Source organism: Brachyhypopomus gauderio, chromosome 14 (assembly GCF_052324685.1).
Source record: "Brachyhypopomus gauderio isolate BG-103 chromosome 14, BGAUD_0.2, whole genome shotgun sequence".
Lineage (NCBI taxonomy): Eukaryota > Metazoa > Chordata > Actinopteri > Gymnotiformes > Hypopomidae > Brachyhypopomus > Brachyhypopomus gauderio.
The window spans coordinates 19,362,514-19,390,415 of NC_135224.1; the positions used below are offsets into that span (position 1 = coordinate 19,362,514).

At 45.0% G+C, this 27,902-nt stretch overlaps 1 protein-coding gene across 1 annotated transcript in view; it reads left to right on the top strand.

Moving 5' to 3' along the window:
• brinp2 (bone morphogenetic protein/retinoic acid inducible neural-specific 2) overlaps positions 1-27,902 on the top strand; it is a 93,972-nt gene that overhangs the window by 34,960 nt on the left and 31,110 nt on the right. The window contains exons 2-5 of the mRNA XM_076972127.1: positions 2,093-2,419; positions 13,613-13,803; positions 14,535-14,716; positions 25,769-25,874. Coding sequence (XP_076828242.1) covers positions 2,145-2,419; positions 13,613-13,803; positions 14,535-14,716; positions 25,769-25,874 — 754 coding nt within the window. The 5' untranslated portion in view covers positions 2,093-2,144. The remainder of the gene's footprint in view (positions 1-2,092; positions 2,420-13,612; positions 13,804-14,534; positions 14,717-25,768; positions 25,875-27,902) is intronic.

Sequence of the window (27,902 nt, forward strand, 5' to 3'; positions counted from 1 at the left end):
CTGTGCAAATGATCTAACGCTGTTTGGGATTGAAGAAGGCACTCCGTTAGCGCTCGCTCTGTCTCGGCGTGACAAATGGGGTGCTGGTTCTCTCACGGCGAGTGGTTAAGGGGGACTTGGAGAGCTTGATGAATGTTATCAGATCAGTAATGCAGTTCATCATTGACACTCTCTCCCCTCCTCTCTCTCTCTCTCCCCTCCTCTCTCTCTCTCTCTCCCTCCCTCTCTCTCTCTCCCTCTCTCCCCTCCTCTCTCTCTCTCTCTCTCCCCTCCTGTCTCTCTCTCTCTCCCTCCCTCTCTCTCTCTCTCTCTCCCCTCCTCTCTCTCTCTCTCTCTCTCCCCTCCTCTCTCTCTCTCTCTCTCCCTCTCTCCCCTCCTCTCTCTCTCTCTCTCTCTCTCCCTCTCCTTCTCTCTGAATCTCTGTCTCTCCCCATGTCAGCTGTTAACTGCTGTCTCTCCTGTAGTTATTCCCCTGCCCCCTCTCCCTCTCTCTCTTTCTCTCTCTCTCTCTCTTTCTCTCTCTATCTCCATCACTAGTCCTATTGCTTCGCACATCCAAGCTTGTATACGTTAACAGCTTCAAAGCACATCATGGAGATAGTGTATGCGCAGACATATTATGTGTTTAGCTCTGCGAGTTCTTATCGGGCAACAAAAAGTTTGGAGGAAAAAAAAAACTGGATTTTTGAACGTTCCTTCGGTTGTGTGATTTAAATGATCACAGCAGGTGAACCGAGCGCTTAACTGGTGACCGGTCGTGACCTTTAGGTGGGGTGATAAAAGCCGTTAATTCGCTCTCGCTACGGAAAGCCTGCAGCCCTCAGCCATTTATTTCAAAGTTGTGAAAGCTGGAAAAGCTAAAATAGGATGAAGGGAAGGAGAGGAGGAGAAGGGGGCCAGACAGCGAGGATGTCAGGAGAGGGAGAATGCAATAGAGAGAAACCAGATATGTTCGGATAAAGTCATGAGAGTTTCGCCGGGCATACACCAACGGCTGTCACCGGAGAAGAGGACGGATGAAAAAGATATATATTTCCAGGAGAAATGAGAATAATTACATTTTTTTATATTAGAACTACCAAGATTGGGGAAGGAAATAAGATGTTCCTGTAGGAACCAACAGGGAAAGACATAAAAATCATCTGTAGATACCCAGTGGCCTCCGACAGTGTTATGAATTGTGTACCGACAGTCTATTCTGGGTAAACAGAGGACATGGAGTATACCATGAACAGCAATTTACTGCTCTGGTTATTACTGGGTTCCAGAGTAGGCCTTCAATTTGGATTGAGACCTGTCACCTGCGCAATAATTGCCTTAAAAAAGCCTTCCAAATGATTTCAATGTAACTCATATATCATTAAGATTCCAAACTTGCATCTGGCCCCGGTGAAATTAATTCGCATTGTGAGTTGTGGAGAATATTGGAAAAACAATGTCAGCGAGTATTGATGGTCCCAGATTCCACTGCCGTAACGTGTGTCTTTCTATATGCACAAGAGCATTAGCACGTCTCCTTATGCCTGCGTTTGATTGTGTGCTGTAGGATCCTCCTCCACGCCCGTTAATGCAGGCTTCCTCACGGCCCTTCGGTTCTTGACGTGTGTGTCAAACATTCTCTGGGCTTTTTCCTTCCCCCTTTTTCCCCCAGTGCCCTGTTGAATAATTGAGTGTTTACTGTATTTCAGAAACCCAAATGCCCTTTCCACACAAACAGAGAGAAGCTTTTACACTGAGAAGTTAGAGAACACTGGTACACACTGAACGCGCTATGTTGCTTAGATATGTGCCCTGAGAAATCTACTTTCCCAACCATGACTTTATTTTTCTGAATTTCATACCTTTTAAGTTTAATGTCTTTTTTCATTAAACAGTGAGTTTCAGTCCCTTGGAGTGTGTGGAACCAAAGGACTGAATGTTTTCTGTTTGTGTGTTGTTCATGTGTTGGTCCTTTGACTCTTTTCAATGGAATTGATTCCAAACCTGATGAGTTTTTGCTTTGGAGCTTATGCTAACATGTGCCATGCAAATATCCCCCCTCATTGGGTAAGACACGTCTAACACCCCCTTTTCCACTTTCCTGTGATACCAGGTCAGGAGGGATTGGCCAAGAAGAATGCTGGTCACAGGTGCCCAGGGGCAGGATGGCGTCGTGTTGGCCAAGAGCCGTGGTCGTTAGATGGTTCCTCTTGATGCTCCTGTGGCACTGGGCACCTCTCGGCCCGCTGAGCTGGCTCCTGGCTGTAGCTGAGCGTCCGGAGTGGACCCCATCCTCTTCTTTCTCCACCGGTTCCGGCCGGAGTGGCGGCCAGCTGGACTGGCTCTTGTCCGACAAAGGGCCCTTCCATCGCTGCCCAGAGTACACCGAGTTCAAGGAGCGGTTTCAGCAGGGGTTCTCCACCCGTTACAAGATCTACAGGTGAGCTTCAGGTGATCTAAATAACTTTCAAATGATCTTGAGGTGAGCTTCAGATGATCTACTGGTAATCTACAGATGATCTAAAGTTGACCTTCAGGTGAACATCTGGTGAGCTTCAGGTGATGTACAAATGAGACCTCCACCTCTGGCATGTGCTAGCACACAAAACACGGCAGAAGTGTCTGCACACTGGGCTGAACCCTCATACTGGAGTCTGCATCTAGAAGGGCTGAAACATGAATCAATTTTCTTTTTATTTCAAACGCTTTCCCTTCATTATTCTGTATACCCAGAAGAAAAACAGGTTTCTGCTGAGCTTTCCTTAAACAATAATGCAGTTTAGAGAAGATAGCGTGGGGAACATCTCTTCCAGCTGCTTCTGAAGACGGCCACGTTGGTTTCCTGGAGGTGTCAGGACAGGTGTAGCCACATGACAGAAGTGGGCCAGGCCTCACGCCACGTCACTCTCACGCTCTCCAGCAGGAACTAAGACACGCAACGCACACTCATACAGCACTACATACAGTGAGTCATGTCTCTAATGCCCACCCTACTGCCCCCCCCCACACACACACACCTCAACTCCCCACACACACACCTCAACCCCTTGCACATACACACATACCTCAACTCCCCCCCCTATACACACACACACACACACACACACACCTCAACCCCCTGCACACACACTCACACACACACACACACACACACACACACACACACACACACACACACACACCTCAACCCCCTGCACACACACAAATACCTCAACTCCCCCCCCTACACACACACACACACACACACCTCAACCCCCTGCACACACACTCACACACACACACACACACACACTTCAACCCCTTGCACACACCCAAATACCTCAACTCCCCCCCCTACACACACACACACCTCAACCCCCTGCACACACACTCACACACACACACACACACACACACACACACACACACACACACACACACCTCAACCCCCTGCACACACACAAATACCTCAACTCCCCCCCCACACACACACACACACACACCTCAACCCCCTGCACACACACACACACATACTTCAACTCCCCACAAACACACACACACACACACCTCAACCCCCTGCACACACACACACACACACACACACACACCTCAACTCCCCACACACACACACTTATAATTGTTTTAAAGGATGTTGGATAAAAAATAATATAAATAATTATTTAAAAACTTTTTTTAGATTTTGAATTACTCCTGAGTACGACTACCAAACATTACTGAATACGCCAACATCAAAGCCATGGCTTAAATAACACTCTAGAAATTATTTACAGTATATTGGATTCAGCTACAGGCAGTTTGTCTGTCTTCAGTAAATGTGGTTCAAATGTCTCTACGGTGAATGTTGTTTGAATGTCTCTACGGTGAATGTTGTTCAAATGTCTCTACGGTGAATATTGTTTGAATGTCTCTACGGTGAATGTTATTTGAATGTCTCTACAGTGAATGTTGTTCGAATGTCTCTACGGTGAATGTTGTTCGAATGTCTCTACGGTGAATGTTATTTGAATGTCTCGACAGTGAATGTTGTTCGAATGTCTCTACGGTGAATGTTGTTTGAATGTCTCTACGGTGAATGTTATTTGAATGTCTCGACAGTGAATGTTGTTCGAATGTCTCTACGGTGTATGCGGTTTCTTATGCCTTTAACGTGGATGTTGTGCGTATGTTTCTACGGTGGACGTAGTTCGAATGTCTCTAACGTGGAGGTGCTTCAATTGTCTCTATGCTAAATGCAGTTTGTGTGACTCCATGGTGGCCCCTTGGATATTTGCCAGTGACTTGCAGGTACCAGTGTCCTGCAGGTAACAGTGTCCTGTAGGTACCAGTGTCCTGCAGGTAACAGTGTCCTGTAGGTACCAGTGTCCTGCAGGTACCAGTGTCCTGCAGGTACCAGTGTCCTGTAGGTACCAGTGTCCTGCAGGTAACAGTGTCCTGTAGGCAGCCCCGTCGACAGGGGGAGACAACTGGGTCGGTTGTCCCGGGCCCCAGGGCCAGGGGGGCCCATCAAAGAGCCCAGCTATTTATTTTTTATTTAAAGTCTATCATTTTTAAATAATCTTGAAATCTTTCATTAATATAAAATTCTGTACTCAAAATAAGCTCAATGGCTAAAATATATATGCTTTTTACCTATCTGCATATTTTCCATTAAGTGCATACACTCCCGCCTCCCACTGAAAAATGGTTTGATCCAGCGACCGTAACCGGCTGGTACCCGCCCAACAGCGGGAAATACAGTGGTGGATAGTTAAAGTAAATACAGAAATCTGGAGCGCAGAAAAGAAAGGAAAAACATTTACCTGACGAATTTTAATGTTGCATTGTGTTCCAGGTTTGAAAAGTGCTGAAATTTAGGCTAAAGTACCTGAAAATGCTTGAAATTGTAACTACTTCGTTTCACAACAAATATGTATCTGACTGAACAGTTCTCTTGTATTACGTTAACAAATACGAGCCTCTTGTAATTCCAGGACGAAACATGAGAGAACATGAAGACGTTAAGATTGGGCGTTTTAAAAATAAACAACCATTAAATAATGTGATTAAAAGCGAATAATTTCGAATAAATATTGAACTGGACCTTGAAAGTGACATACAAGTGCTTTAATTCCACCTTACAAAGGTGTATGAACCCTGCAAACCTGACTTTGTTCATTGCGCTGAAGCGCGGCGCGCGAAGTTAGAAAATTCGAGAAGTGCACGACCTCGCGAATCGACAGTGCGTGAGGCCCTCGCGCATGGGCGGAGCCACTGCGATTACCTAATTTTCGCCTCGCGAACCCTCGCGCCGCTCGCGACGCGTCAAGTATAAACCAGTCAGCTGTCAGAAACAGCTTTGATGTGTGGCTATATTATATACTATATGACCTAACACAAGGATTGTCTGCTACAGAGAAAATTCAAATGACGTGCGCGGGGGGGGGCACATGAAACTTTCTTGTCCCGGGCCCCAGCAAGACTGTCAACGGGCCTGCCTGTAGGTACCAGTGTCCTGTAGGTACCAGTGTCCTGCAGGTAACAGTGTCCTGCAGACACCAGTGATCTCTGGCCGTAGTGTCACTTACTCCAATGCTGAACGAGGCATGTATTATAGCTACAGTGAGCAGACGGCGTGTGGGGGTGAACCAGTGGGGAACCGTCAGGGCCCTCTACGCAATCTCAGAGGGCCTAAAATATTCTTAAAATATAAATATATATAATATAATTTATCCAATTTTATTTTATCTACTTACAGTTTGACAATCGACATCTAAACAATTACAAAAATATAAGCAAATAAATTATTCACCTGTGTCTATTCAATCTGTGTTGGAAGGTGAGGGGTTAAGTGGAAGCCTGTGAGCCTGTGTCTCCCCCTATCAGCACTGTGATGCCCGCTGTTCGTTTACAGAGGGCCTGGCAGTTATAATTCAGTGCAATACCAGTTTCAAATGACAGCAAAATTGACCAATCATATCTTCCCTCTTAGTGGGCGGGCTTAACTGTATGATAATTTCCGCCCGCTGTGGCGACGCTAACTGTCGTTAGCGTACCACCGCTAGCTAGTTTTGATTCATTCCTTTGATGCCCTCATGCACGTTGTTTACATATTCTGCTCCCGAGCAACACGGAGCTGTGAACCTTATTTTGTTTGGAACCTTATTTTCCTTAAGAAGTTATCTAGTACAGATATTAATTATTGTTTATTGCGTTTTTAATTCTGTACTGTCATCTCAATTTTTAATTTTTTAAAAATTGCAGTTAATTAGAAGAGGAAACTAATTTTTTCGGGGGGGGGGATGGTAACGGGCCCAGGTTTAATGGTCACGGTTCGCTACTGGGTTGAACCCTCTCCTGTGGGGCTTTTAGAGGCTCCTTCAGTGCCAAGTCAGAACATACCTTGATGCTTCTGGGCTTTTTTGCTGTCTCTAGTCTTCTGGACATTGAGGCATTGAGGCGATACCACAGTGATTACTGCAGAACTCGGGGGTGGAGCGTGGCTACAGTGTGCCAGGACTCTTCCTTCTCTTGCAAGTTTGCCTACTAGGAGTTGAAATACTCCAGCTAGAGGTTGTTGACATAGAGGGATTCATCTTTTCTTCTTTATGAAATAATTCTGAATGAATATGTAACAGTTTTTACCAGTGCTGTAAAGTCTGTGTTGATATTTTTGCAGGCCCAGTCGTGCTGTTTGGATCAAAAACCAAATGCTTCGTTTTATTTATGAAAGTTTTTCAGGGGGCATTTGTGTTTCGTCATTTTGGAATTACAGATATAGTAATTATAAAAGTTATGGAAGCATGAATTTACAGGACCAGATGCCCCATTTAAGCAAACACTAGAATATTTGGCTGAACTGTACTTTTTAATTGCTTAGAAGCTTCCAGCTGCGTTCATCGAGCAAACATTAAAGAATGTGTCAGTGAGTTTAACCTTCAGGTTCTCTTTACTGTCTGCCTTTACAGACAAAAACCATGCACACACGTGTGATCATGAGTCTTATCAGCCTGTGAAACCACAGAGACTGGTATACGTAGAAACTGGTTATGACTAAGTTTGCTAGAAATGTAGAAATCTAAAACAATAAAATATGTTCAAAATAAATGAATTGCGCAGAAGTGAAAGGTGTCATATACTAGGCTGTTAAAATATACCAGCGAAAACAACAACAACATCAAAAATGGCCTCGGTTGCCCTGAGTGACAGCGCTGTCTTCGTTTTCTTCCGTCATTAGAGAAGTGAACGCTGGGGTATTGATGCGTGGTGGATTCGCGCTTTAAGAGCAGTGCAGTGATGCTGCGTGTGCGTGTTGTCGGCGCGCCTGGCGTTGGCTGTGTGGCCGTGGCCTGCCTGGCCGCGTGGGTTGAATCTGGCCCTCGGCTCGGCACCGCCGCCCCCCTGCCTGGTGCGAGCCGGCTCATCCAAAGCACAGCGTGGTCCGAGCAGCTGGGAGAGGGACCCCCACTGAACCGTGATGGACTCCGACGGGCCCTGCCAGCACTGTTTCAAAGGCTGACTTGCAGGCCAAAATGTGGATTTACTCTCGCAAAGGCCCACGCGGTGTGGATGTGTGTGTGTGTGTGTTTGTGTGTTTGTGTGTTTGTGTGTGTGTGTGTGTGTGTGCGTGGGTGTGAGTGTGTGGGTGGCTGTGTGTATGTGCGCACATGTTTGTGTGAGACTGCTTGTGTATGCTTCACGGTTCAGTTGCGATGCATAAACATCACTGATCTCACAGGGCAGAGAAAGGAGGTCCCCCCCCACCCTAATCCCCCCCCACCCCCCCCCCACCCTAATACCCCCCCTTCCCCTGCCAGCCATTTTAATCACACTGGCCTTTTGATATGATAACGCTTCTTTCTCTAAAAGGACAGAGAGTGAGCCTTCTCATGCCAGCATGGTGAGGTGGCCGTAAGAAGAAAACACGTCTCCCTCTGCTTCTCTCCTGCTCCTCCTCACTCCTCACTCCTCATTCCTCACTCCTCACTCCTAACTCCTCACTCCTCATTCCTCACTCCTCACTCCTCATTCCTCACTCCTCATTCCTCACTCCTTACTCCTCACTCCTCATTCCTCACTCCTCATTCTTCACTCCTCATTCCTCACTCCTCATTCCTCCTCACTCCTCATTCCTCACTCCTTACTCCTCACTCCTCATTCCTCACTCCTCATTCTTCACTCCTCACTCCTCATTCTTCACTCCTCATTCCTCACTCCTCATTCCTCACTCTCCACTCCTCATTCTTCACTCCTCATTCCTCACTCCTTATTCTTCACTCCTCATTCCTCACTCCTCACTCCTCATTCTTCACTCCCCACTCCTCATTCTTCACTCCTCATTCCTCACTCCTCATTCTTCACTCCCCACTCCTCATTCCTCACTCCTCATTCCTCACTCCTCATTCTTCACTCCTCACTCCTCATTCTTCACTCCTCATTCCTCACTCCTCATTCTTCACTCCTCACTCCTCGTGTGGTGTGCGTGGCAGATTCTCCACAGTGAATTTGAAGGTCTTTACACACTACCCCGACGCCCATGGGGATTTATTGCTGACCAAAGAGCACTTGCATAACGATCCGTCTGGCTGAGCCAGTGAGACGAGTGTTTGGAGCGCTCCACTGAATGAAGTGTAGACCTGCAGCAAACTGGAAACTCTTCATCCTTCTGTTGCACAGTGTGGAGATGAACGCAGAACCCCTGACATCAGCCACACAGCAGACGTCTGTGCACAGAAGTTAGCTCTCCAAGAGGCGTTTTGGGCTAACACGTATTTACTCTTAGCTGGCAAAGTAGCCCAAGTCCAGCCCGAGCTCTGCTACTTAGTTTGGGAGAGCTAAGAATAGAGAAGAGTGTGTGGGTGTTTATGACTGGGAGACAGGAGTGGTGATGACGCTCTTCCGTCCCCCCGGGTGAGTTTGGAAAGATGGATGAACTCCCATCTGAGCTGCTACCTGTGGGTCTCTGCGTCTGTAGGCCACACGAGAAGACGGGAGGGAGTTCTCCGCACTGAGGCGTACTTCCACAGGGACCTTGTAACCTAGTAACAGCTGGTTTCCAGAGACAATACAGAGAGTGCATGAGCAGGGAAATTCATCCCCCAGGAACAGGAGCAGAGTTCCAGCCAGGGCTGAACCACCAACTGGAGATTGTACAAATTGGGCCTGCAATGTTTCACCGGAGCTGGGACGCTCGATGATGCGAATCGTTATAACTGTGTTTCTTCTTCATGGGAGGTCAGAGTTAAGAATTAATGAAGGGAATATCTGGCAACCTTGGATACGCGTGCTTCAAAATGGAATTTAAAATAGAAAAGTGTGTGTGGGTGGGAGGGATTTTGCATTTCTGGCAACTTGATGCAAATAACCACTTCAGTCTGCGGAGTGTTTCAGGAAATGCTAGGTCAGGCTTCCACCATGCAGAATCACACTCAGTTAGAATGGTTTGTTTGTTTGTTTATTGGAGGAGTAGGGTGTGGTTTGAATTGTTTGTTTGTTTGAATATTGGAGGGGTGGGGTGTAGTTTGAATGGTTTGTTTGTTTATTGGAGGGGTGGGGTGTAGTTTGAATGGTTTGTTTGCTTATTGGAGGGGTGGGGTGTAGTTTGAATGGTTTGTTTGTTTGTTGGAGGGGTGGGGTGTAGTTTGAATGGTTTGTTTGTTTGCTTATTGGAGGGGTGGGGTGTAGTTTGAATGGTTTGTTTGTTCATTGGAGGGGTGGGGTGTAGTTTGAATGGTTTGTTTGTTTGTTTATTGGAGGGGTGGGGTGTAGTTTGAACGGTTTGTTTGTTTGTTCATTGGAGGGGTGGGGTGTAGTTTGAATGGTTTGTTTGTTTGTTCATTGGAGGGGTGGGTGTAGTTTGAATGGTTTGTTTGTTTGTTCATTGGAGGGGTGGGGTGTAGTTTGAATGGTTTGTTTGTTTGTTCATTGGAGGGGTGGGGTGTAGTTTGAATGGTTTGTTTGTTTATTGGAGGGGTGGGGTGTAGTTTGAATGGTTTGTTTGTTTGTTCATTGGAGGGGTGGGGTGTAGTTTGAATGGTTTGTTTGTTCATTGGAGGGGTGGGTGTAGTTTGAATGGTTTGTTTGTTTGTTCATTGGAGGGGTGGGTGTAGTTTGAATGGTTTGTTTGTTTATTGGAGGGGTGGGGTGTAGTTTGAATGGTTTGTTTGTTCATTGGAGGGGTGGGGTGTAGTTTGAATGGTTTGTTTGTTTGTTTATTGGAGGGGTGGGGTGTAGTTTGAACGGTTTGTTTGTTTGTTCATTGGAGGGGTGGGGTGTAGTTTGAATGGTTTGTTTGTTTGTTCATTGGAGGGGTGGGTGTAGTTTGAATGGTTTGTTTGTTTGTTCATTGGAGGGGTGGGGTGTAGTTTGAATGGTTTGTTTGTTTGTTCATTGGAGGGGTGGGGTGTAGTTTGAACGGTTTGTTTGTTTGCTTATTGGAGGGGTGGGGTGTAGTTTGAATGGTTTGTTTGTTTGTTTATTGGAGGGGTGGGTGTAGTTTGAATGGTTTGTTTGTTTGTTTATTGGAGGGGTGGGGTGTAGTTTGAATGGTTTGTTTGTTTGCTTATTGGAGGGGTGGGGTGTAGTTTGAATGGTTTGTTTGTTTGTTCATTGGAGGGGTGGGTGTAGTTTGAATGGTTTGTTTGTTTATTGGAGGGGTGGGGTGTAGTTTGAATGGTTTGTTTGTTTGTTCATTGGAGGGGTGGGGTGTAGTTTGAATGGTTTGTTTGTTCATTGGAGGGGTGGGTGTAGTTTGAATGGTTTGTTTGTTTGTTCATTGGAGGGGTGGGTGTAGTTTGAATGGTTTGTTTGTTTATTGGAGGGGTGGGGTGTAGTTTGAATGGTTTGTTTGTTCATTGGAGGGGTGGGTGTAGTAGTGCTCACTTAGAGACACATCAGGACATGTTATTCCAGGCCCTAACTCCCTTCCATGTTTCACGACATGTTCTACCTTTCCCCTCCATTGGAGAGTGGTACAGTTTCTGTCATTTGTAATCCACATTTAAAAGCATAATTTTTCAGGATGAGTCAGTAGATGGATAAATTGCATCTCAGTAATTGCTCCTGAGGCTTAAACATGTTTGCCAAGAACTCTCCCCCAACATTCTGTGATGTTCGCTGGGTCCATTTTAGAGCTGAACACCCGAAGGCTCTGTGCAGTATTTCTCAACCCTGCCGAAGGCACGTAGGGGAAATGTGTGAAGTCATGTCATTCCTGTTCGATTTATATCCAATTAGATCTGAGAAAAGTGCTGAGGTCAACATGTGGTTGATGAGGGCGTCGCAGTTGATTTCAGACTAAGTTTGAATCGGTCCGTCTTGTGACATTTCGAGAGAATCGTCATCTCCCAGCAATTTAGAAATGCAAATGAACACGGATTCTTTCCGGCACGCTCAAAATGGCATGACATGATATATGATCACCTCTGTCTGAGAAATCTGGGTTATGATTATGATTTTCTCATTCCGTGGCCCTGAGACACTAAAGCTGAAAATGCAATTATAGTGTTCTGCAAGTATGCGTGAACAATTAACAAGACTCAGCTTAATTTCACTGAACACTCAGAGTCTGCTATTTAGATGCAAAATGAGAGAACGAGGCATTAGAACTCGCGTACCACCAGGTTATCATGCTGAGAACAACCTAACTGACAACCTAACCAAGTGACTAAGTACCTGACTGACCTAATTGACTGACTAACTAACTAACTAACTGACTGACCTAACTAATTAACTAAGTAACTAACTGACTGACCTAACTGACTGACCTAATTGATTCATGAACTAACTAATTGACTGACTAACTAACTAACTGACTGACCTCACTAATTAACTAAGTAAGTAACTGACTGACCTAACTGACTGACCTAATTGATTCATGAACTAAGTAATTGACTGACTGACCTGACTGACTAGTAACACTGATCAGTAGCTTTGCTGAATTATTTTTTAAGGTTTGCTGAATGTCTCGTGGTTTTGCCGGATAATTTAAGATTCTGTCAAAGTGAACGGTTAACCGAGCCAAATTGGAGGAAAAGTGTCACCACGCGTACATTATTTTGCTGAGCGTGTGCACTGGGGGGAGAGCGTGTGCACTGGGGGGGGGGGGGGGGGGGGGGGGGGGGGGGGGCTGCGTGCGTGTGCACTAGTGGGGCGCGTGCACTGGCAGCGCCCCGTTCACGGGGGAAAGGAAGTTGCTAGTAATTGCCGTTCATTATTTCCTCCCGCTCTATGAACCCGACTCCGCGTGTAACGAGGCAACTTCCGCATGAAATTCTCCTGTTCGTAATCACAACGTAATTCAATATGTCGAGGAAAAACAAGCCCTAATTATATGTTGTTCTCATGAGTTGGTGTCCTCGTTTCATTTGATTTTAATAAGTGGTAGATTTGAAGAGGCTCTGTGTCTCTTGGCACACATCGCATGCCTGGGTTTGACAGACACGCTCACACCAGCAGACCTGTGCAACCAGGGTCCATCAGTGGTTCTATGAGGGCCACAGAAAAAAAAACCCCAGCTAATCCGAATTCGTAAATGCTATACAAGCGTCTTCATATTTAAAAAAAATAAAATAAAAAAAAAAACAGAAAATTATCTACATATCTCGATTAAAACGTATTATTATTATTCCATTATGGTGAAAACAAAAGTAATTTTCTTACATAAGCCTTCCTGCAGGGTTCATTATAAAGTGATTATTGGCCAGTGATAGTGATAATTTACCAGATTTTCCAGATATTTGCAATAAATCAGCGGAGCTGAAATATTCCGGTGTGGTGTTGGGCAGCTGCGGTGCGGTTGTGAGGGAGGTGCAGATGTGTGTTTGGGGTGAGTGTGCGTCGCCACCCAGCTGAGCTGCAGGTGCAATCAGATGGTGCTAAAACCCTTTAATTAAGACCATCGATCATCATTAGCTTATGCACGGACAGGCAGCACTTTTGCTAATTAACTCTTGGACATCATGGTGAACAGCGTTAAGCCCAACGGGCGATCCTTTCAGCTAATACTCGCAAGCAAACTAATCTTGTGATCTGCACTTACAGAAGAATAAGTTTTACTTAGGATATGCTTGGTACTTTGCTAAGAAATGCTGTGTTGTGAAATCTATATATTAGCTTAATTTCTGACATTAGCACAAAGACCACTCTGCCCACCGGTTCTCCCCCTCCTCTGCCCAGTCTATATCTGGAAGTGCTGATATAGACTCTGTATTTTGGTGCTGGAAGATGAATTGTGGGTACAAGCAGGATAGTACAATGTCTTCATGCAGCAGCTAACAATAGCTGTCAGAGTGAATCATGAAAACTGCACACTGGTTCTGGAGATGCATCATGTTTGCGCTGGATTAAAATCAAAGGCATCAATATTCAGATCCATGCGTTGATGCATATTTATGCATGACTGTATTCTGCTGATATCAGCTTATTTTTTTACTTCTCAGACATAAACACCCGATCTCTCTCTCTCTCTCTCTCTCTCTCTCTCTCGCTCTCTCTCTCTCTCTCTCTCTCTCTCACACACACACACACACACACACACACACACACACACACACACACACACACACACACACACACACCAGTTCCAAGTAGCCTTGTCCCAAAAACCATCCCAGATTTGCAGGTCACTGGAAAGTGAACAGTATATATTTTTTTGCAGGGAGTTCAGTCACTGGAAAGTGAACAGCCTGGCTACGGAGAAGAGGGACTTCTTCAAGGCTCCACTACCCTTGGCACCCGAGTTCCTGCGTAACCTCCGGCTCCTGGGAAGGAGACCGAGTCTTCAGCAGATACACGAAAACCTGATCAAGAAATACGGCACACACTTCTTAGTATCGGCAACGCTCGGAGGTAAGCTGTCAAACTATGAAAACAAGTGCAGTTTATCGATCGTTGTGCCCACTGTGCTGTGACCGAGTCTGATTATTTTAGCCGCTAATTGATACATACCATCAGAAACGGGACTGTACTGACACCCCTGGTGACAGAATCAGGGCTCACTGGTTTGTTTCATACCACTTCAGTAAGTGTCCAACCCCTCCACCAGGCTGACACAGTATTAATCAGTTGGACAGATTGTCCATAGATTGGTTCCTGACTAAGATCTAAATGCTAATTATGATGCCACTCATGGGTACATGAACACAGTGCAGCTACAGTAACCGAGAAGTAAAAGAGGTGGCAAGACTATGGTGAGTCCTGGTGATTAACCAGTCAAACGCTAGTGCGCGGGTCAGCTGACTGCATACTAATCAGACTGATGTGAAGAATACCAGTGCTCCTCTGTGTGAGAAAGGGAAGAGTCCTGACAGCAACGCGAGACAATTTCTCACTGCTGGACTGGATTCTGGAGTAATCTACGCTCCTTTAAAGGCAAAACATGCATGCAGATTTAAAATATGAACCGTTTCACTCTCCCCTCCACAAGAGAAATCGTTAAACGAAGCGCCCCCCGCTGGCTGCTTCAGCTCTGAACTTCACAGACCATCAGGCGACCCTCTTCTAGGTCCCGCGCAGCGCACTGCGGGACTGGCTGCCCCGTGCCTCACTGCCAGGGTCCTGTGTGGGTTTCTCTCTTGAAGGGGAGGAGTCACTCACCATCTTCCTGGACAAGCAGAAACTCGGTAAGAAGTCGGAAGGAAGTGGGAACAGTTCGGCGGTGTCCCTGGAGCTGCTACACCAGCTGGCCGCCTCCTACTTCACCGACCGTGAGGGCACCCTCCGTAGACTGCACCACCTGCAGATCGCCACCTCCGCTATCAAGGTAAACGTTTCTACCACATCAGGTGATCCCACAAAGCGTTGATTAATGTTGTCGGCTTTCGATTAAATTGAACTCGATTCAGTTGAGATCTGTTTGTGTGGCTTATTTTACTACACGTCGTCACAGAAATCATAAATGGTTCATGGAGACACTGCAGGTCCAGGGTTAGAGTGAACAAGCCAAGGTGAACGAGATGGTAGAAACCTTGAGAAGATCCACGGCTCAGGAGAGGAACCTATCCTCATCTGATCCACACCACATCACAAACAAATAACACATTGTGAATAAAGTTGCTTTTGTTTCTAACTTAAACTTATAAAAACCTTAAGAAATGACTCACAGAGTTTTGGCACAGGTACTCAGATTTTCCAGTAAGAACCAATTAGTAGTTCTCTTCAGCACACAAGTAAACAACTACACACGGTCATGCAGAAGAGCCAAAGGAGGTGGCCATGGGCACTTCACTAAAGTCTCCATGGCACCCAGGATCTCTTCAGGAGAGTGGGCGGAACACGCAGATCAGCCAATCAAGTACAGCTGGAGGGTCTGTGGCAGTCAGTGTGTGTGTGTGTGTGTGTGTGTGTGTGTGTGTGTGTGTGTGTGTGTGTGTGTGTGTGTGTGTGTGTGTGTGTGTCTGTAAAGAGAGAGAGGGATAGTTAGATGGATGGATGGATGGATGGATGAAACAATACGGGAGAGCCAGAAGGTAGCACAGGCATGAGGTCTCCCTGAGACACCAGATCCCCTCATGGACAACAAACCTGTGTGAACACACGAGCGTGGTAGAATGGAAGCACCAACAACACTCAGTCTTCCTTAATCTTCTATGTCCATGAATCCTAAGATCTGCACCGTTTATCTAGAAAACTAATTACCAAAAGCTCTTCAAAAACAAATACATTTTCACCCTAGACTTTGTCTCCGTCCTGAGGGCTAACTGAAAGGTCATTCCAGCAGGGAGAAGGTTTATATTAAAATACACGTCCCCTGCTGTAGCCTTCGTAACTGTAGGTAGTGCTAGATAACCAGCACCTTGTGATCTAAGCAGGCATAAAGGTTCCTAATAGGAAATGAGTTCACTTAGATAAGAACGAGGTGGAGAGGAACAGAATGTGTAATCTCGTGGAATTTGACAGGATGCCACCGCATAACAATACGGTCAAACAGTCTGCAGATTATTGAAAAGTTCGTGAACTCTTTACTGCTGCAGGCTGCTGGTATATGAGATTCAAAGGCTGTCTGGTTCTTAATTAGTTTAGGTATTGTTTTGAATGGTAATCTGGGATTATCCTTGCTGTTATCAGTGGAAGATGAAAGATACGTGTCCTTCTGCAGGGTAAAAGGCTTCAGAGCAGAATATTACAGAGCACAGCAGAATATTAGCAGCTTCATCAGACTATTCACATTCAACCTTTCTGAGTTTGCTTTAACATACATATACTCACTGTACCACAGGTCGAGTCTTAACTTAAGATCCTTTATTCCTTTGTGTGGCTACATTATGTAAGGCAGAGTGAGAGCTAATAAGTGTTGTCATATTGACCAACTCATTAGAATTAATTGGAAAGTTAAATCTGGAAAGCCGTACCAGATATATAGGAAACTACAGTCGTCTATGGGAGAATAGTTACGCTATCCAGCTATTGGGCCATCAAAACGTAACATTAAGTCAAGGATAGGACGATTACACTCGGTGTGGAACAGATGGAGTCTAGAATGAACATCAAGGGTTTTCGGAGGGGGTCCTCTGCTATTTTACAATGAAGACTGAAGCCTCCCGTGGTTACTGTTTTATCCAGAGATTACGAAACTTGATTGAAAGTCAGCAAACTTGTAAGAACAGAGTCAGGCCCTGGTGGCCTATAAATAGTAGTTAATCAGAAAGACGATTTCTTATTTGAAGATCAATCAGGTAGTTAGGTTCAGATAATGAATTTCAAAGGAAGAGAATGTGTAGCCTGTTTCCTGATTGATGTCTAGAGCATTGTTGTAAATGATTGCTACTCCTTCTGGGAAAATGAGAGCTGTGCTCCTTATTGGAACCTGTGGGTGTAGTCTCAATCAGAGCTCAGTGCTCCTGCAGGGCCCTGTGGGTGTAGTCTCGATCAGAGCTCAGTACTCCTGAAGGTCCCTGTGGGTGTAGTCTCAATCAAAGCTCAGTGTTCCTGCAGGGCCCTGTAGGGTGTAGTCTCGATCAGAGCTCAGTACTCCTGAAGGTCCCTGTGGGTGTAGTCTCAATCAAAGCTCAGTGTTCCTGCAGGTCCCTGTGGGTGTTGTCTCAATCAGAGCTCAGTGTTCCTGCAGGGCCATGTGGGTGTAGTCTCAATCAGAGCTCAGTGTTCCTGCAGGTCCCTGTGGGTGTAGTCTCGATCAGAGCTCAGTGTTCTTGCAGGACCCTGTGGGTGTAGTCTCGATCAGAGCTCAGTGTTCCTGCGGGTCCCTGTGGGTGTTGTCTCAATCAGAGCTCAGTGTTCCTGCAGGACCCTGTGGGTGTAGTCTCAATCAGAGCTCAGTGTTCCTGCAGGTCCCTGTGGGTGTAGTCTCGATCAGAGCTCAGTGTTCTTGCAGGACCCTGTGGGTGTAGTCTCGATCAGAGCTCAGTGTTCCTGCGGGTCCCTGTGGGTGTTGTCTCAAACAGAGCTCAGAGTTCCTGGGTCTGTACAACACAGGGCACCAATACCCTGATCAGTGTCTCTAAACATACAGAGTTTCAGTTTTCATGATTAAAACCTTTCATGATTAACCAGCTTTGCCAGTATCACCATACATTCAGGTAGCTCTGACCACGGCTGAGTGGGAGGAAGAAGACTGGCATCATCTTCTGACTATGTACAATTAATCACATAAGCTGCACACGATTCATCTCCATTAGTCACAACATCTGTGGAGTTCAAGAATTACATTTAAGAAAGTATTCTTCACACTTCTATTAAAAGTCCTGCTATATTAGCACATTTTGTTTTCAAAAATATGGTGCTTTTTAAAAGCAGTATAAGATAAATAAATATTTAATACAATATTTCTTCTAAATCTCATCTTAAACATTGTAACCAGACCATATAGAAAAACCAAAGCGTTTTGCCATTACCAGGGCTTTCATTTTTTATCTAGTTCATTAAAGGAAAACAAGTTACAATGTCCAGAACCACAATAATAACACCTTCTGAAAAACGGCGAGTTAACGCAACATTAATATGTCAACACTTTCTGAACAGGAACCAGCAGAAACATTCTTTTATCAGGAGGCTGCATAATCAGCCTGTTGTGAAACAAGGCTCGCTTCCTACATCTCTGCACTACACCAGTTGCTGAGACACACAAGATTTTACGTTTTTAGATGATAAAGAACGTCTCTTCTTCTGTTTGATATGACCAGCAAGACAAAAGAACCTTTCTTCTAGGCAAACAACCTTTCTTTTACACTGGTGTGCTTTTCTCTTCCGGTTCACGTGAGCACTGTTGTAGTTGTAGGCCCTCCCACCAGTGGAGGTTTAGACCATCTGAACTGGGGAGGGACAGACTGGGACCAGTAGGTCTGTTAGAGGGATCACTTACTTTACTTAACATATGGTGCCGGCATTTAAGAAGCAAAAGTAAACATTCAATATTAATCAACATTTTATAAAGTTTTGTTATAAAAAGATTCATAATTAATCACCATTCAGTGCTTTTACATTTGTGTTATTTGCTTTACAATATTATCAACTATCAATTATAATAATGAATCAATTATCAATATTATTATTCTTGCAAACAGACTTCTTGCTTGTTTATGCTGCTCAGACAGTGAATGAGTTGTAAATCCTCCCAGTTTGTAAGTCTCCTTCGTAGAACTGTAGAACCCAGAGTGTTTGGGGAGGACTGGAGAGTCTGTATGCACAGCAGAGGCTACATCTTTTAGAATATTCAAGCCAAGGGTGGATATTGTACCGGTCTGCCATTACTGAATTCTCTGCTATTATTTTTTAAAGAAGTGCGATATATCACCTTTTCTCTTCATTTTTGGAAGAACTATTGTGCAAAAAAGTCACACTACTATGGAATTTCTGCCATTAGGCGTGTAGCTACTTAGTTAACTAGCTGGCTAGGTACATGCAGCTATCTATATGGCGCAACGTCACTGGCCTTGATGACTACGTGTTGCCAACTCCTCTCTGGGGAAAGGAGTCATCGTCTGTCCTAAAGTAGCTGAAAGTCCTAAATGACACAACCCCCTAAAAAGAGGAGCCCCTGGATCAGGACGGCGAGAGGTAGCACACCGCGCTAGGTGTGTGAGTGACAGTGACGAGACTGAGGGGGCGGAGCCTCCGGATCAGTGTAGATGACAGATGACTAGATCAATACCAAGTGCTGACCTGACCAGTGTCTGATTGCCAACAGGAGGCTACTATTTTAGTTGCCATGCATCAGAGGTTTAATTCATCTGAATATTGAATATTCCAGCTATACGTCATTTATTATTTATGATTTGTATGTAAAAGATCGAATGAATATCAAGTTCATTTCAGCACCATGGACAGTTAAATGACTTAATGAGACTTGGTTCATGTATATCAGTGTCAACATTCCACTATACAAAAGCTGTTCACTCATCTCATGACATTTTATCAATGCGTCGGATATCCTAATTATTATCTTGTCGCATTATCTGCGTTGGTAATTTGGATTGGGACTCTGTAGCATGTGATTTAACAGTTACACTATTGCATAATACCACCATTGCTGTTGATGGTTAATTCATTTTGCTATTCATTTGATATAAGATATCTTATATCGATCTATTATGTCTAACATCTTACAACGATTTCTTATACAGACATTCCTTTGGAGTCTCTGTAAACAAGGAAATCAAACACATTGAGAATGTCATTTTCTTAACTATGCAAACTTCAGAATGATTTAACATCCATCTTTTAAAATGTTTTCAAATATGTACAAGTAAAATGAGGAAGCTACTAAGGAAAGTAGCTATTGGCTGTCCAAGTCGCTAAATGATGTAATGACAAAATCGCTAAGTTGGCAATACTGGTGCCGGTTCATTGACATTCACAAAAACAAAGGGGGGGAGGGGTTCCAGAATGTTGTGACAGATGCCACTGCCTCTCTCTCATTGGTTGAGACACGTGATGACGCTAATCCCAGGCCAGTAAGGACCAACATCCACCAGATGTGATCCTGGTCTGTCAATGTGTAATAACGTGTCCTGTGTTGGGAGATAATGACATGTCCTGTATTGGGAGATAACGACCTGTCCTGTATTGGGAGATAAAGACATCTGAACAGAAGAGTTGTTCAGCTCCTCAAGTGCACGACCATGGACCTCCAGGGATCCCTCCAGATGATATAAGTAACATATGCCACCAACCTGCTCTTTGTAGTGAGGACTTGAACTGAAGGAGTGAGGAACCATGAACCAACAGGCCCATTATCGAGATGTCACAAGGTACAGGTTATGTTATTAGCTTCTCCAATTGATTCCACTCCTGTGCATAGGGTGTGTTTCAGCGGTGAGATCTTGTCTGGCTGACTGGCTCCAGCGTCGTGTGGGTGTGTTTCTAGGCAGAGGGTCTGTGTAAGTGGCCCCAGCTGCACATGCGGAGGCGAATTCCCACCTGCCGGTTGTGTTCATTAGAGGAGAGCTAATGAAACGACACCGAAGCGCCGGTCCATTCCGCAACACGTTGTTTATTTTTTGGTGACCAAGATACTGATTGTGCAAATCAGACGTATTGATTTACTGGGGACCAGGACGGAATCGGGCTCTAACAGACTCATCAATAATCCCATAAAGGGCGACGGGTAACGGGAAGAGAGCAGGGGGCGGGGCGCTGAGGCTCGGCTTGTAGCTCCGCCCCTGCTCCTCTGTGTGAGGAGCAGGTGCTCGTGGGGCTCGGACGCAGTGGACGTTCACTGTGAGCGGGGTCGAGATCGAGCGGTGCTAGCCGGGTTGCGGGGTGTTTACCTCGGGTCGGTGTTCTGCTCCCTCAGAAATGCCACTCGGAGAGGACCGCGGTGTACGAGTGTGACGTACTCGTGTGGACGCTGCAGGAAAGCAGGGCCTCGCGCGAACGTTAAACGTCGTCTACGATGCGATCCAGCGTACCTGGTCGTGCTAACCTAACCTTGAGGATGTGTGGAGTGAGTCTCAGAAGCCACGACGGTTGTGCTGTGTGTCCCAGCCCCAGCTCAATAACGTTAACCCAGTAATAGAGCTGCCCAGGAAGGCCTCAGTACATATATTCATTTGTCATAATGACACACTATTAACAGTCACCTCTATGTAGGACAGACATATCTGACATTCTGTCCAACTTCTGCCCTGGAACACGGGAACGTTGGAGAAGCAAAACTGTTTTGAAAAGCACACAGCGGTTATATTGCATGAGGAGTTGTGCATTTCGCGGAAGGAGACAAGGGCATAACTGTCCCACTGGGGAAAGTCTTGAGAACACTGAATGTGTGTTACGGGTTTACAAGGCACTTTGCAAAGCGGGTGCTCTACACAGCAGGTTGGTTTATGCTGTCCGGTCAGTGGAGCTGGAGTGATGGCGAACGCTCCCCAGAGCATCTCTGTCCTCTCTGCAGGGAGAGACGCTGGACATCTCACCCCACCTGTCCAGCGAGACGACTCCGGATGGCTCACGCTGCCCGAGATGTGCGATGCCCCCATCGGCTGTCTCGTTCTTAAAGTGCTGCATGCACACTCCTGAACATTTGAATCGGAGCTGGCGTGACGATCTCGGGCCGCGCGGCTAAACGTGTTTTCAGCGCGGTGGCTGTGCGGACAGCTTAGATGAATGAGTCACTCCTATATGCATTTCACCTGTGACTGAGAGCAAAGCCAGGTCAGCTCATAGCTTATAACAAGAGAGTGTGCAGTGTTCCAAACATCCGAGAGCTCACAGCAGTGCCGTATGGAGCTGTGCTGGGATCAGTGTGGGAACAGTGTGGGAACATTGTAGTAACAGTGTAAGAACAGTGTGGGAACATTGTAGTAACAGTGTAGGAACAGTGTGGGAACAGTGTAGGAACATTGTAGTAACAGTGTAAGAACAGTGTGGGAACAGTGTAGGAACAGTGTAGGAACAGTGTAGGAACAGTGTGGGAACAGTGTAAGAACAGTGTAAGAACAGTGTAAGAACAGTGTAGGAACAGTGTAGGAACAGTGTGGGAACAGTGTAGGAACAGTGTGGGAACAGTGTAAGAACAGTGTAGGAACAGTGTGGGAACAGTGTAGTAACAGTGTAAGAACAGTGTGGGAACAGTGTAGGAACAGTGTAAGAACAGTGTGGGAACAGTGTAAGAACAGTGTGGGAACAGTGTGGGAACAGTGTAAGAACAGTGTAGGAACAGTGTGGGAACAGTGTAGTAACAGTGTAAGAACAGTGTGGGAACAGTGTAGGAACATTGTAGTAACAGTGTGGGAACAGTGTGGGAACATTGTAGTAACAGTGTGGGAACAGTGTGGGCACATTGTAGTAACAGTGTGGGAACAGTGTAAGAACAGTGTGGGAACAGTGTAAGAACAGTGTGGGAACAGTGTGGGAACAGTGTAAGAACAGTGTGGGAACAGTGTAAGAACAGTGTAAGAACAGTGTGGGAACAGTGTGGGAACAGTGTGGGAACAGTGTAAGAACAGTGTAAGAACAGTGTGGGAACAGTGTAGGAACAGTGTAAGAACAGTGTGCTACACAATGATATTGTTATGTCTCCAACAAGTCATTGCAGGAAGTATTATGAACTGTGGTTTAAGCAATGCATGTTTGGAGAAGGTGTTTATGGCTCAGAAAATTCACTGTTATAAGGTGTGTATGGACTGTATCAGTATGTAATGAACTCAGAGTCCATGAGGTTGAAACCCAGGAGCTTGTTGAGCATGATTTGGCCATGCTGTTGATCTGTGAAGCTTTCTTTCTCTCAGCCTTCCACAGACACGAGGAATAGAAGATGACAGCTTCTTAGACCTCGTATGCAAAGTTCAGCAAGCTTTCTGAGTCTTATTATAGAGGCCAGTCATTTACAGTCATATCTACTAATTCCATGAAACTGCATCTCTCGTTTAGACGCCTTGATATAAGAAAGCATGAATAGTCTGGTTATTAAAGAATGCAGCGTTTCCTTGGACAGTTGGTTTGCTGTCTGACTGTTTGTGAGCAGTAAATAAAGAGTTTCCTGAACTGTGCTGTACACAAAAAGGAGGTTTGAGCAGTATTCTAATGACACACAACATTGAAGTTCCTTCTGTTTGATCTATAGAGCGATGAAGCACACAGGAACTCCTCCTTTGAGGACGGTTCGGTCAGAACATATACATATGGATCATTTTATGGCACTTCAACCTTCGTGGTCTCTTCAGTTTTTGAGTTATTGAGAGTAGCACCTGCGCGGGGCTACCGTGCGGGATCGTGCGGGATCGTGCGGGACATCCGTCTGAGCTGTCGGACCGCCCCTTCCCTCGTTTGTACGACGTAGACACATCTTGCCACCTTAATCCTTGGTTTTGTTCTTTCCACTCATGTAGAAAATGTTAGTGCATCAGTGAATCAGAACGCGAATCAAAAATACGTATTTGACTCTAGAAGGTTCCCTTTCTTGTTTCGCACAGCTGAAGAGGGGCAGGGCAAGGGCACTGCAGGAGTGAGCAGCTGACGTCTCCTGAGGCAGCCGTGCACACCTGCAAGGTGGATGCTTGCTTAGCGCTTCCTTCATCCTAAATTCCTCGGTTGTTTCTGCCAATGCCTCATTAACTCCTATAACAGAAGTGATAATTGGCACAGAAGCAGGAGAGTGGGATCTGAGCTTCTCTTTCTTCATCACATGTCCCGCAGACAAAAATAACTCGGTGAGCTGTATGAATTAAGACTGAAACCTGAAGGGGACGTGTGCCGGTGAACTGGCAGTCTGAAAGGTCACGCCGTGAGAGAGAACAGACTGATCTGTGCGGCTTCAGGTGCTCGGCGTACAGCGCCGCTGATTTTGACTCTTTGAAGTCAGTGTGACATTTAAAATCCCCCAGCTCAATGAATTTTTATTTGAATGTGGCAATCATATTAATACGTTTACAATCTACATCTCTGACATTTCTGCAGTTAGCCGAGTAACTTCATCCTAAAGTCACTTCCCTGTTGAACACTTAGTTTGTTCAGCTAACTGAAAGTTTACTGAAACATCCCCCAGGTCCCACCACAGCAGCGCTAACGTCCTGTTAGAGCTACTTCCTGTTAGAGCCGCTTCCTGTTAGAACTACTTCCTGTTAGAGCCGTTTCCTGTTAGAGCTACTTCCTGTTAGAGCCGCTTCCTGTTAGAGCTACTTCCTGCTACTGGGTTTTATTACGCAGAGCAGGAAGACGTTAAGGTGCTCACAAATAGATTCCACATCTTTAATTACAGCAAACTGCTTTTTATAGAAAGGCAAAACAGTGAACTAAATTTTACTAATAGGTTTACAAGTGACTGGCATCATCTTCACCTCAGCTCAGAAAAGGTCTTATTAGGGGAGAAATTCTGACTAAGCCAAACTGAGTTGTTGAATTGTGATGTTTTCATTTTCCAGTGCCTTGGAGGTATTTATGTGTGGTGTCTGGTGTAAGTGTATGTTTCTGTGTCTGGTGTAAGTGTATGTTTCTGTTGTGGATGTTGGTTACAGATCCTGTATTGGCCTGGAGGCAGCAGTCATCATATTACTCAGGACACTGACGCTGAAGAAGCGGGTTAGAAACTCAAATTGCAGTAGAAACAAACGTGATTGACAGTCGTGTTAGGCCACACCCACTGTCAGTCCCCTCCTGTGCTGTTGTCCGTTGATCTGGAGGGGCAGTAGAGGGTCAGGTCCGAAGACTCCGGGAGCAACTGTGAATGAAACGTGACCTGATGATTTCGGAAGTGAACTGATGTCTGTTTACTGTGCCATCAGATCGTCTGAAGCGTTATCAGCTCATGAAATTAGATGTTTTTGTAGCTAAAGTAATTAACACTATAGTGCCGTTTTTCCCTTTTAATTTGATGTTTCTAGCAAATGTAGAAAAAAAAGTGCTGTGTTAACACAGATTTGTGCTGTGCACTTTTACAGTGTGGGAGATTTGCGAAGTGCTAAGACAAACAGAGACAACTTTACACCAGTACGACCTGGACTAACACCGTGGTTAATACACCCCACTAACATCATGGCCAACAAATCTAAATTAGAATTGCAAACTAACTTCCTGACCACATCCGTTCTGTCATTAGATCAGTGTGCTCTCCTCTCTCGGTCGGGAGGAGGCGTGGCCTGTCAGAGCCAATGAGCCATAAGATGTATGGAGATGAGTACAGTCCTAACCAATGTTATCTTTTTATTTCAGCTCGGGATTAGAGAGCGAGACAGTGTGGGATTAGAGAGTGAGACAGTGTGGGATTAGGCAGTGAGAGAGTGTGGGATTAGAGAGTGAGACAGTGTGGGATTAGGCAGTGACAGAGTGTGGGATTAGAGAGTGAGACAGTGTGGGATTAGAGAGTGAGACAGTGTGGGATTAGGCAGTGAGAGAGTGTGGGATTAGAGAGTGAGACAGTTTGGGATTAGGCAGTGAGAGAGTGTGGAATTAGAGAGTGAGACAGTGTGGGATTAGAGAGTGAGACAGTGTGGGATTAGGCAGTGAGAGAGTGTGGGATTAGAGAGTGAGACAGTGTGGGATTAGGCAGTGAGAGAGTTCTGGGGCAGACGGAGTCGTCTGCTGTTTGATACGGGCACTGAGCTCCTAGACGGCTGCGAGACACACAGTTCGCTGCACCCATGATTGGAAATTAATATTGCAGTGGCGGGCGGGACTCGGGTTTCCACCATGGCGGTCGGCATTGTGCGGGACGGGCCTGCAGAAACATCCATCCTTCTGCAACGGCACCACACAACACACACACACCACAGCAGCTGCACCGACACTGGGCCATCGACTCCGGCTGATCGCAGATGCACTCCGGTTTGTTTTAGACAACAGTGCTCCACAGACGCTAAAGACGAACAAACAGGTGTTTGATTTCACCGCTAATAAGGCATTAAAATATCTCCTTGTTTCCTAGGTAACCGAGACCAGAACGGGGCCTCTTGGATGCAGTAACTACGACAGCCTGGATTCTGTCAGTTCTGTGCTGGTGCACAGCCCCGAAAACAAAATCCACCTGAAAGGTACAGCCGCACTGTTTACCACTTTACCTGCGTTTGTGTGCCACTTCAGCTAGTCCGTCAGTGACTGTAAGCCCCTACCTACGGGGGTTTGGAGTGATCTTGAAAGGGCTTTGAAAGCGGCTGTTTAAACTTGGAACAAGCTGTTCTTTCCTGCTGAATTGTTCTCTAAGGCTCTCCAGACTTTAACAGTATAACAAGTGTATTTAATGCTAAGCAGCATTTGGGAATAAGAGCCAGTACTAAAGCCACCTTTGGGCTGAACTGATGTTTCGGGTCTGCTTCACCTATATGTATTTCATTCCTCATTTACATACTTAATATGCGTACAAAATATTTAAATTTTATTTATAAACATGAACGTGTGTGTGCGTTACGTTGTGGCACACTGACTATATGCAGTTCATCCCTATGGCATTATGATCTGAGCAGGGCCACCATCTGTACATGATGCTTAACATGGGGTTTCATATTTTTATAATTTTTACATAATAATACAAGGGAACCGCAAAGCAGAAAACCCATTTGTAGCATTATGATTTAAATAGAATATTTCACATTTAAATAGAATATTTCACATTGTCAGTAACAGTGATCTCCAGATGTGAGGATATCATATTGCACTTGGTGGTTCTGTTCATCGCACACTAAACAGTCCAAACAGGTTCGTGTTTTTTTTCATGCTGTCACAGTATAAACATTCATGTGTAAGACGAGTCATCATGATATGATTGTGCCAGTCAAAGTTCAGTTATATATCTGATTACAAATAATAGTAGTGGTTCACTGAATAATACTCCGTATTATTAAGTAATACTCTGTATTATTAAGTAACACTGTATAGTGAAATAATACTCTGTATTATGAACTAATACTCTTTGGAGCATTATATATGAAGTCCTAGATCTACAGAAGGCTTCAGTACTCCTGCTGTCCTCATCCAGATGTGTCCACACCTGTAGTGGACATCAGCAAAGTGGACGAATATTCCTGTGCTTTCAGCTTTAGTATTGTTGGCTACATCTAGCGTTATCAAGATAATTTATTGAAACAATTAGCTCGTACATGATAAGAGTAGGCTGGTGAATCTGTGGAAACAAGAGAACATTTTCAACAGTGTGTACTGATGCCAAATTACATTTTAAACCTGTCCAGAGCTTTTAATGTCAAAGCCAACACTGAGTTATGGAATAACTCTCTCTCTCTCTCTCTCTCTCTCTCTCTCTCTCTCTCTCTCTCTATCTGCCTCTCATTCTCTCTCTTTCTCTCGCCTTGTCTCTGTCTTTCTTCATCTGTCTCCCCCTTTCTCTCTCTCTATCTCTCTTTTTGTCTATTTCTCTTTTTGTCTCTTTTTGTCTATATATTATATGTTGTATGTGTATACATTTGCATATACATGTCCTATTCCACGTGTCTCTTTCTCTCTTTATGTTTATCCCTCTCTCTATCTCTTTCTCTCTCTCTCTCTCTTTCTTTCCCCCCTCTCTCTCTCCCTCTCTCACTCCCTCTCAAATTCAAATTCTCTCTCTCCCTATCTACCTCTCTCTCTCTCTCTCTCTCTCTCTCTCTCTCTCTCTCTCTCTCTCTCTCTCTCTCTCTCTCTCTCTCTCTCCCTCTCTGCCACTCACACACTCTCAGTTAATTTAATTTTGGTTCAGTGTGTATTTGTATTGCCAGAGCTTAAAGACTAGATGAATATTAAAGAATAATAATAATAATAATAATAATAATAATACAATATCTATATAACAATAATAAAATAAAAAATTACAACAACAAATTGAACATTACATAGTTTGTAAAAAGAAAATTAAACGAATGAAGGAAATTGAGGAAAATTGTCATAAATGTTCTATTGAGACATGTTCCAGTGAGACATGTTCCACTGACATGTTCTAATGAGACATGTTCCAGTGAGACATGTTCCAGTGAGACATGTTCCACTGAAATGTTCTAATGAGACATGTTCCAGTGAGACATGTTCCAATGAGACATGTTCCAGTGAGACATGTTCCAGTGAGACATGTTCTA